The 12,080-nt window shown below is 31.9% G+C and overlaps 1 protein-coding gene across 1 annotated transcript in view; it reads left to right on the top strand.

Moving 5' to 3' along the window:
• sn (fascin domain-containing protein singed) overlaps positions 1-10,588 on the top strand; it is a 100,389-nt gene extending 89,801 nt beyond the window's left edge. Inside the window, exons 7-10 of the mRNA XM_088269469.1 lie at positions 5,768-5,924; positions 7,271-7,432; positions 7,534-7,670; positions 8,313-10,588. Coding sequence (XP_088125595.1) covers positions 5,768-5,924; positions 7,271-7,432; positions 7,534-7,670; positions 8,313-8,515 — 659 coding nt within the window. The 3' untranslated portion in view covers positions 8,516-10,588. The remainder of the gene's footprint in view (positions 1-5,767; positions 5,925-7,270; positions 7,433-7,533; positions 7,671-8,312) is intronic.
• Positions 10,589-12,080: the final 1,492 nt, after the last annotated feature.

Here is a 12,080-nt window from a genome sequence, read left to right on the forward strand (position 1 = left end):
TATATTGTATATGGTGTTTATTTATATTTTTAAAATTTATTGTTTTCAGTTTTGCATTTGAAAAACAACATTTTTTTTTTTTAATATTGTAATTTTTTATTAAAATTATTTTGCGTTTCCATTTTTAAAGAGGTGTAATTAATTTCGGGACTCGCTAGTATGTTAAATTTTTAACATGCTTCAATTTGGATACGATTATACTTATTCACGTATATTTCGCTATTTTTTACAATTAGCATGTTCGTGAATGCATTATGCACGGAATGTGACTTTTCCGCGAGATTCTTGAATGAAAAATACAAACGTTAACCTGGTATTCTCACACCCGTGACTGATGGCGATGTTTTAATTTGTTTTTGTTATATCTTAATTAAAGATAACGCTAATGGGCGGGCAGCGCTATGAAACGGTGAGAGGGCCAATTAATTTAAATGTCGATGCATATTCAAACCGGGTAATAATACACAAACAATGCGCTTACATTTTCATCCGGCGAACTAAATCTGCGGAAATCGCCGATCCGACCGAATTAGCAAGAGGGTTATCTACCTTGCTACCTGAATACTACTTCTGAATCTTACCAGCGAACACTGTAGACAATATTAATCATGTAATAATGAATGCTTCCAATAATGAGTGCTTACTTTACGAAAATGCGCTCCTTAACGCTTCTAAATTTTATTTTGAAGAACAAGATATTCGATTGGCCGATCGCTTGGTATAGTTTGTGTTTGTGTGTGGATCTAAATGTCGAAGCCAACGGAAAAATTTAGAAATTTATAAATTTGCTAGTTGTCGGTAAAGTATGGTAAAAGTCTGTGATAGCAACGTGTACGGATTGCACCCTGAAAATAAGAGTTTTGAGCTTTATAAAATCTTGTCGTTTTTTTTAGAAGTTTACCTTGAAAACCGATTAATTTTTGACAAATTAAAGGTATAGAAATAATGAGTATTTCTAATGATTTTTTAACCAGAATTTTAGTGAAACCTGAATATTATTTGATAAAACCATAAGGAGGAGATTTTTATTAAGGCTGGGAGAATAAAATCAAATACAAAAAATATATAAAAACTTGACAAAAATGGAGTAAGCGATGACATCGAAGTTTACTAAATACATATGTTTAAAAAAATACTAGAGTAAAAAAATATTAGAGTCAAAACGGTGGCATTAAATTTGAGAATAAGAGACAGGAACATTTTTTCCTTTTTCCAACCTTTACCGCGAATAATACCTCGCGCTTCCCGCGTCAATCAAATATCGGTGAATTTTCATCTGAAGGTTGTCAAGTTAAGTCGATCTCCGAATATTATTTTCCCCAGAAGATCGGAGGAGGAGAGCGAGATCACAGCTCGTTATAACCGCCAAGCAGAGCGTGAATGTGGCGGGTGGCGGGTGGCGGGACCGTCGTGCAGCGGCGCGGGAAATGTGACTTTCAGATTATTTGGAATCCAAAGAAAAACACGCGCGATAAAGGCGATTCCATAGATAATTTGAATATGGAACATATGGTAATCTCGTAATCGTTTAATAATACAGAACGCAAATGGTAATTTCAGCGGATCATTCGCGACTACATACATCCGAGGTGGCGGGAAATGCAATAAATCTCACTCTTGTATAAATTAATAAATTAACTAATTTTGCCGTAAATGCTTACTTTCAAATTCGGTATTTTAAAAAACAAGCACAGATATTGGAATTTACGATTTTCATTGCATTGTTGTACATTATAAATTTCACTTGCAACTTGTAAATCTCAAAAAAATTAAGAGTTTCTAAAATGTAAAACGTCTCATTTACGTGTATAATGCCTATAGTAATTTTTCTTGAAATTTTAATGACCTTCCATCGAAATTTATCGTATGGATTCGGCTGAGACTGGAAATATTGGTTTATGGTTATTTGAAAAATAATTTAAAAGAACATTTGAAATATATTAATCATTTAGTGACCTACTAAATATTATATGTTGCATAATTTTTTGTTTTATTCTTTTATGCAACTTTTTATTTATTTTAGATTTAGTCATAAAATGGGCTGTGTGTATACATTTAAAAGCGCCTCGCAGACGTTCTGTAAAATTGTCAATGCATAGGTTATGGATGCTTACTGATGTGCCAACGACGTAAAGTATTTTTTTTTCACCAATTTTCTTGAACGTTTTCAGGCCCTTTAATAAATATCTACTACCTACATTTCTCAGGTTTCGTTAAAAATAAATGCATATTTCCAAAGCAAAGTCATATTTTTGTTATAATACGGGTAATAATTCGAGTAATAATACGAATCGATATATTATCATAATTGATGTGAAAGGTTACCAAGTATGATAGATCTTTTTTTAAATTATCTATGGCAGTAATTTACCGTTATTAAATGGGCAATTAATTGGTATTTTAGGGACATGTTTGCAAAGAATCATTACATCAAATGCTAGTAAACTAATAGGGTATTTTCACGTTTTATTTGAATCACGTGACAACCGGTATTATTCCTATCAAAATATAGAATATTTAATGGATTAAACTCTAGTTAAAGGGCTGGTAAACTTGATATTAGTCTGTATACTGTACTGTTGTCGAGTTTGTGAAACCCCTTCTAATTATTTCATACTGGGAGTGGGAACTGGTGGAAGTAGGAACTATATTGTCTTGGTTTTAGCTTACCAGCTTACCTAAAACAGTCATACAAGAAACCAACCAAAATATTGCCAACTTAGTAAAATGCTGTTTATAATCAGTGAATTTTGCAAATGAACATAATTCAATTACCAATGTCTGAGTATCTTGACGTATAAACGGGGTATCGTTTTCAGAAATAACGCAAGCCGAGGTATAATGCAAACGTATTCGCCTTGCGTGGGAACACGGTACAATACTTTTTAATTAATTTCTAATTTTGCGCCGTCATGGAATCACTTATACACACTATAATGTGTACAATCTACGAACATGATTTCTAATCTAATCTGTAGCAAAACGCAACAATGATCATCGTGGGGGCTTGGTCGAAATAATTAAAAACTGGATTTGATTTACGGCTTCTTGTTAGATTCGATTGATTTATTGTCTACTTAGATGTTCATCCCATTATGCTTGCGGCTCGTGAATGGATTATTTTCAGACGGGAGGAATATTTAATTTAACATACTCAACCTATAAAATATTGTTTAAGACTCGTTTTGTGTTTATAACAGCCGATATAATCAATATTTTCATTCATCATTTTCTTTTGCAAAATTCGCCTTCGTAAAAACGTTGTTTTCGTATGTTGGCAACGAATGACGTCACAGAAACGAATCCACACTACTACTTTTACAGCTCTATAAAGCAGATACATAAAGGAATGCGCCCCATAACACACCCGATGACGTAAAATTTGATGACGTATAGCGAATGTCCGTTTTTCTTTTTTTTCAAATATTTAAAATTTAAACCTTCATATCTCCCTTATTTATCTACAGATTTCAATAGAATCTCACCGATAGTCTTGTGCTTTTCCATATTAATTTATTAGCCAAAAATAACACATCACGAGAAAAATCCATTATAATCATAATTATTAGTTTAGTTCTCGGGTTATCGTTTTCACGCAGGATACAGGAAGTAAAGGCATTAGTATTCTCGAAGTCAAAGTCTGCTGGTTTTTGTTCAAGACTGTAGTGGAGTTATTATTATTTTCATCAGACAATGTTCACATCCCTTTTATTTTAATTTTGCAATTTATATACCAACCTATGAATCACTCTGGTCCGAAACAACAAATGATGAACACACCTCAGCTTCGTGTGAGGAAGTGCGAGAGATGCCTACATATCCGACTACGATCGGACAGAAATTATGTAAACATACGAACATAAGAATACTATCGGAAACTTTGTTATATTATTTATTATTTGCTTTATTGTATTAATTTTGTAATATTATTTATTATTTGTTTTATCGTATTAATTTTGTTAAATTATTTATTATTTTGTTTTGAATATTAAAAGCATTAACTTTGTGGATCATATTGATATATTATTTTGAGAAATAAAAAGACTTTGTTTTTTGATCCACTCACATTTTTGTTAACAACCAACTAGTTTTGGCAACAACCTGTTGCCCTCTTCAGGGTTTAATTAATTAATTAAACCCTGAAGAGGGCAACAGGTTGTTGCCGAAACTAGTTGGTTGTTAATAAAAATGTGAGTGGATCGAAAAACAAAGTCTTTTTACTTCTCAAAATAATATATTAATTATTTTTTTAATATTTTAATCATCCTGGCAGAGATGAGTATCCTGTTAATATCAGGAAGCTTACGCACTGTCACAGTGATAAATATTTCACGCGATATCCCCATTACGTGTTCCTTGCTGCTGAATAGAATTCTGTACTCTGATCACGCTCTCGATGCCGCAAAAGTCTTTTAACTGTGCAAACTGGGATTTATTATTACCATTAGTATAAGACCAGTTTTAATGCTTTCAAAGTGTGTAGTGCCTTCCGCTAGAATACCTCGTTAATACGACGCGTTGAATTCAAGATCACCGCTTTTAAGGCTCGCAATAATATAATTCATTGAGCGTCCGGCTGCGCTGAGAGTCGGTCGTCACTTCGCGTCATATATATTTTAAAAATTGTTATTTTAGAATATGTATTGAATTTTTTTTTTAAACTCCTTAATAGGTACTTTTGACCTTTCAATAACTCTTTTATTTTCAAAATCATAAAGAAGAAAAAAACAAGTAACCATCACGCCGCTTCCCCGCAGGGGTAGGCAGAGAGAATAGAACGTCACACCACTCTGTCCTTGCAAACATTCTTCGCCTCTTCCACGTTCATGCATCTCCTCATACATACCCGCCGATTGTTTCTCTCAAAATCATGTATTTATTTAAAGATTTTTTTATTACAAAAACGGTGTTTTAACAAAAAAATTCAATTGCGTCAAATGTTAACTGGGTTTAAAGAAAATTAATAATCGAATACTGGGCCTTAAGCGAATCACAGACCTTTTATCGCGTAATAGTTCTTATATAAATGTTGAAATGTTTATTCTATCGTATTGTATACCTTATAAAGCCTGTAGCTGAGCATAAAAGGGTTTAAAATATATTACATATTTTAAGATCGAGATAATGGAAATTCGTCTCTTAAATTATATTTTCTTTTCTGTTGACGAGTCGCGTTTGCGAAGCGTCAGCGAGTAAGGCGAACGTAAAACCCCCAGCCTCTTGTGCTAAATTCCATCACGACATATCAATAAAGAATAAATTGATGTTTAATTTCTCCTTAATTAATAAGATTTTGTTATAAATATCTTGGAAATGAAACGACAGAATACGGCATTACGGAATAACATTTTTTTCAAATAAAAAGATATAATAATAATAATAATAATAATAATAAATTTGGATAACTTATATAGCGCCATTTTCGTAAAAAAATACCTCAAGGGCGCTTCCTTGAGTTCCAAGTATATACTTGTGTTCCAACATTTTAGCTAACAAATATATTAATTTAATACGATTTTTGTCAAAAAAAAATAGAATCACACAACAGTACCTGCAACAGGCACTTCACTAACTATGAATATTTCAATGTTTTTTATTTAGTATATGTTTAACCCTGATGAAGACAAGGTGTTTGTCGAAAACGGTTGGAAATTAAAAAGTGGTTAAAAACAAAGTAGTTCTATTTTATAATGTTTAAAATAATACTGTCCATATTCGATTAGTTCATTTCAAAATAAATAATGTCTGATTTGATTATTGGTTCCAGGAGTCGACGTGACTGCCAACCAAGACGAGATCTCGGACCACGAGACTTTCCAGCTGGAGTTCGACTGGTCCACTCGGCGCTGGTATGTGCGCACCATGCAGGACCGCTACTGGACCCTGGAGACCGGTGGTGGGATCCAGGCTTCCGGGGACAAGAAGTGAGAATCCTTATATATTTTTTAAAGAGTGTTCGAGCCAGATTTATTGTTTGATATTTTTGAACGATTAGTTCTGCAGCATTCAAGGCCTTACTCGCAATAATAGAATTCAGTAAGCGTCCGTTTGGGAGAATAAAAAAGGTATCGGAAGACCCCAAAAGAAATGATCTGACGACATAGTCGCTGTGGGGGTAGAAACTGGCTGCAAGCAGCAACCGACCGGAGGAAATGGAAAGAAGGGGAAGAGGCCTGTATCCAGCTGTGGAGGACAGAGAGCTCACGACGAAGAAGAAGAAGAAACGTCCTGCAGCACTGAGAGCCGGACATCAGTTCATGCCCATTTTTTTTTAGAATATATATTGGATTTCTTTTTTGTTTTTTAGAATATATATTGATAAAATGTTTTTATATATTTTTTAAACTCCTTACCTTTCGATACCTCTTTTATTTTCAAAACCATATATGTATTCGTTTGGAAGAAAAACTAGTTTTTTTTCAATGCAAAAACGGTGTTTTAATAAAAAAAAATAGTTAAGTCAAATGTTACCAGGGTTTAAAGAAAATTCAGTTGCGATTTAATGTATGTTACAGCCTTAAGAGTGTTCTAACCAGAGTTATTGTTTGATTTTTTTAACAATATATAAAATATATTTCCAACATTTTGAGTGTGTCCAAATACTTGTTCACAAAATCTGGATTATCTCCAATTACAGGAGTTATTTTCATATAATGTCAAAAAATTATATGAAAATAATAATGACGGTCATAAGCCCCGTAAATGCCCAGACTTCCATATTCTTCTTCATCTTTGATGAGATGTCAAAAAATAATATGAAAATAACTCCTGTAATTGGAGATAATCCAGATTTTGTGAACAAGTATTTGGACACACTCAAAATGTTGTAAATAAATTATCTGGTCAAATTATAAGCTTAATAATAAAAATGAAAATGGTATTTTCTGGCGTTTCTCATGTGTGTGATTATAATCCAGGATTCGGATCTCACATACTAATATAAGAGTTTCTGCTTAATAAAAAGCTTCTTTACATCTCACCAATAGATGTCTCTAGTGAAGTTCTAGTGATTCATGAACAAGGTTTCTAAATTGGTTCATATATATAGAACTTCCAAGAATTTGAGTAGTGTGGTTGTCAATAATGGGTAGAATTGGTGAATGTTACACGTGTGTAAAGTGATCACTTAAACCAGCCTATGACGGTCGTAAGCCCCGTAAATGCCCAGACTTCCATATTCTTCTTCATCTTTGATGAGATGTCAAAAAATAAAAAAAATTATATGAAAATATATTTCCATTGAATAATATATATGCATTGTTTTTTATAGATCCTCCAACGCCTTGTTTGATCTGGAATGGCAAGGCGATGGCTCTGTGTCCTTCAGAGCTAACAACGGTAAATACATAACCACCAAGCGCTCTGGCCATCTGTACGCCAACTCTGATGCTGTGGATGACAACTGCAAATATTACTTCTACCTCATCAATAGGTAATAATGATTTAATATTGCCATTACAACAATCATGCGGTTATCATAATTATTGCAGTTTGGTAGTTGTATTGTTTTTGTATTTTTTCTTTGTTTTCCAGGCCCATTCTTGTCCTGAAGTGCGAACAAGGATTTGTTGGGTTCAAATCATCATCCAGCCCCAAGTTGGAGTGCAATAAGGCCACCTATGAAACCATCTTAGTCGAAAGGGGACCTAAGGGAATCGTGTATTTCAAAGGTTAAATTAAATTTATTAATTACCTTTTATTTTAATTTCATTATAAAATATTTTTCTACCTCACTTTAACGTAGTGGTTAGGATATTTGGATACTGCGCATGAGATTATCAATGAGGTCAACATTTAATTTAGACATTTCTGTTTTCCTTTCATTGCAGGGAAAAAACAAAGAGGCTACTATGCACCAATTTATTATTCGTGATTGTTGTGCGTGAATAAATGAAAGATGAAGAAAACTATAAATATTCTAGAACAGTGTAAAAAACATTTTTGTTTCGGTTTCTACAAAATATTTACTATTGCAAAACTACAAAATATTTACTATTGCAAAGAGGCGCTTTAACTTCCATACCCCTCATTTGTATTAAATATCTTTGTTTTGATGTTTATTTTTATATTGCTGGACCCATCCACTAGAGTTTTTTTTATGAAACGAAAAGACAAGACTTTAAAAAAAAAAATTTGCAATCAAATAAAACAAACTATCCAGAAACACATTATTATAAATTCTTATAATAATGTTTTTCTGGATAGTTATATTCTGCAACTCGTCAACATTTTAAAATATGTACTTTGCAGTGTCTGTCATCTGAGCTAAATATTTTTAATTGCAATATATTGATAAAATTACATCATTTCAGGTCAGAACAACAAGTACTGGCACCCTGATGGAGAGGGTGTGACATGCGACTCCGAGAACCCTTCCGGCTTCCACTTGGAGCTGCGTGAGCCCACGAGGATCGCTATACGCGCTGTCACCGGAGAGTATCTCGCCGCCACTAAGAATGGCAACTTCCGTCTCGGGGACAAGAACATCGAGCAAGCCACACACTGGGAATACTAAACCCAAACATAAATTCCTAAACGTTTTCCTAAAAACGCTATTTTATGGTTTATGACACTGCCACATTTGATTTAATTGTAAGCACATTATACAGTCTTCACTTTTGCAGAATCTTTTTTTAATGAAATGAATGTTAAGTGAAAATTAACCACACATTCCATTTGACTATTTTTAGAATACCAAGAATCTTGTTTTCCCGAAATGGATTGTGTGAATTTATTTACTTCATTTGGGAGATATTATTGAAACATGAAAACACAGTTGCAATTATTCATTTCACTGATTGCGATGGATCAAATGCTAATGTGTCATAGTTAACTATATTTATACATATAATAAAAACCGTTTACTGTTTGGTATAAGTTGGTAGGTTGACTTGTTATGTGTAATTGGAAGAATATTGGCTTTTTAGACAACCATGTGATATATGAGTTGTCTATGTAGCACGGGCTGTAATCATAATAATTATTACCTTTTTAATGAATGCGTTAACTTTGCAATACTTTTTAGCTTATCAATATCAATGATAGTTTTTTTTTCATGCACTCTTTTCATTGATAAATGTATCAAATAATAATATTGTCAACCATTATCATATTTAACATGATAATTGTCGTTGGATGTAACTTCTTTAGAATTTCAACAATATGATATATATTGTTGATGTAATCATTTCCTCAATATCACTTAGAAATTAATGCTTCTTAAAAAGTAATTAGTACATAAATAAATGAAAAAAATTAGGAATCATATTTGAAAGGTCCCATACAATAATTATACTATATAAATTTGTGTATTTCTTAAAATATAATTTGTGTGAAATATTACAACAGGCGAAGTAAAAAGCGTATACATATTAATAGTGATAATACAGATTTTTGTAAAAACACAAAGCAGTCCTCAAATTAGCAATTATTGTACAATTTATACATTTCATACTTTTGTAATACTTTTACAATTTTAATACGTAATTTTTTATAAAGTTTTATGTAGTTTGCAATAAATTTGCAACTACTCAAATAATGTGATTTGATATTGTATGACTTAAAATTAGGTATATCATTTCATGATTCATTTCATTTGTATTTTTATTTGTCGTGTGACCCCCAAACTAAATTATTGTTTTATCGCTACCTACTTAATAATGTGTTTCCATCATGAACATTATTTGTATTAATATTTAATCACCCCTAGTTACTAAAAAAGCTTAATTCTACTCAAATATAACTCATGGAGACAGTTTAGTATTTAGTCATAAATATGTATGTAAACGTAGCCAAAACTTAGGGATTTGCGCAATACCAGATCCATGCATTGAATGTCGATAAATATTTTTCTATCTTGCAACAATAGTTGACTATAGTAAAACCATACTTAAATTATTATTTTGTTGCTTCGTATATTTGAATGATTTCTACAAATATGTTGGGCTCAGTACTTAAATATCAAATCACCTGATTAACATGCTTTACCCATTTATTAGCACTAATAAAACATGAAGTAGCAATTTTTGTTATTCTGGTCATTCACATCCTTGTCCAGATTTTACAATTGAAAATTATTTTAAGGGACTTGTGCATTGCATCTGGCTTTTATTTACTAGATTACATTTTATTATTATGCTGTGCATTTATTTAGTTTAATTTTATTCATTTAACATATATAATTTTAAATTGTAAGCATATTATACCTAGTAGCTTCTATGATACCTCCCAATAAAATATGTTTATTTTGAACAAAAATATACCATCTCTTTTATTTAGATTGAAATTCACAATTTAGTATTTTGTATGATTTTTTAATCAATTACAATATTTAAATAAATCTGTTTTAAAAGTTTACTCAGAAGTAACAATATTTTATGAGTATGCTTTTTCTGCGGTAGTAAGATTTTTTATTTTTCTTATACATATATTTTAGTATACTTATATCATATTTACTTAGTTGTATACAAATATGTGTATATGATTTGTTTTTTTTTGCCAATCATTACCACTGCTACATGATAATTTTTCGTATGTATACTTATTAATTTATTCATTTGTAAACTATTTATAAAAATAAAATGAAAAATATACTCTGTGTTTTGTTTTTTTCTTCCTAAAATGCTAAATAAGAGGTCCCTTGTTCAATTCTAATATTTTAACGAATTCCATGGTTTAACATGAACGTTATTGTATGTTCATATTCATATGTCAATTTAAAATATTGTCCACATTCTACCTCAGCAGAGCATTTTTTACCTTCAACTTTTATTTGCCATATATTATTATAGTTGGTATATGTGTGCATTGTCAACTTTTTTAAGTTGTAGCTTTTGTTCAATTTTTCACTTATTGGAAAATATTAACTATACCAATATCGGATTGTAACTGATATATTTTTACCTAATAAAACCTAGGTCGTACATGCCAGGCACTTTTCTGATACCCTTTAATTCAAATACATATTATTTTTTTAGAAATATCCGGTGTCAAGAGATTTTATCCATTACGGGGATCTTATTTTTTATTTTTTTTTTAAATCGGAAAACTTACCATACTGGAATTCTCCTTCCTACCCATAAAAATTCGTGATTGAATGAAAAGGAAAAGATTTTTAAAATTATTGTTTAATAAGAATATCTCAAATTATCGATATTCGTTATTGTTACATACATAAAAAAATTTAACCCTAAATTAGGTTTCAATCATTTTTAATTTCAAAATCGTCAGCCGATCGATCGTCAGAAGGTATTTATGAACGCACCCACCCCATTATAGGGTGTCATTCTTGGAGACCCCACAGCGAAAAACGGTGATTGAATATTTCTGTCGTTTGATTGCTTTATGGGTTTCTATGCGGTTTTTTTTATTCGTTCTATCAAAATTACAAAAACATCGACGAGAAAGAGGACAACATTTTGAGTGTGTCCCAATACTTGTTCACAAAATCTGGATTATCTCCATTACAGGAGTTAATTTCATATGCTGGCGTTTCTCATGTGTGTGAATATAATCTAGGATTCGGACCTCACATACCAATAAAAGAGTTTCTGCTCAATAAAAAGATTTTCATCTTACCAATTTTAGTGAAGTTCTAGTGATTCAAGAATAATGTTTCAAAATTGGTTCATATATATAGAACTTCCAAGAATTTGAGTAGTGTGGTTGTCGATAATGGGTAGAATTGGTGAATGTTACACGTGTGTAAAGTGATCACTTAAACCAGCCTATGACGGTCGTCAGCCCCGTAAATGCCCAGACTTCCAAATTCTTCTTCACCTTTGATGAGATGTCATAAAATAATGAGAAAGATTCTGATCCAATGGTCAAATAAATTTGGGCGAGGGTACGACGTTCCACATGAATTTCACAAAGGAGCGTTTTCTTCAAAGGGTTTGAGTGGCGTTTTCCTTTTTCAAAATTACGAATGTGTGAATCCATATAAAATAATTACCAAGCACACCATCGTTTTTTTCGATCAGAAGATATTCCGCATTCGAAAATTTAGTATGGGATGCGTTCGAAATTCCGAAAGAGGAAAACGTAAGGCAAAACCGCTGGCGTATACGCCCGTCTGCGAG

This window comes from Brachycentrus maculatus, unplaced genomic scaffold, assembly GCF_059751285.1.
Source record: "Brachycentrus maculatus isolate JH-2025_06_01 unplaced genomic scaffold, ASM5975128v1 h1tg000353l, whole genome shotgun sequence".
NCBI lineage: Eukaryota > Metazoa > Arthropoda > Insecta > Trichoptera > Brachycentridae > Brachycentrus > Brachycentrus maculatus.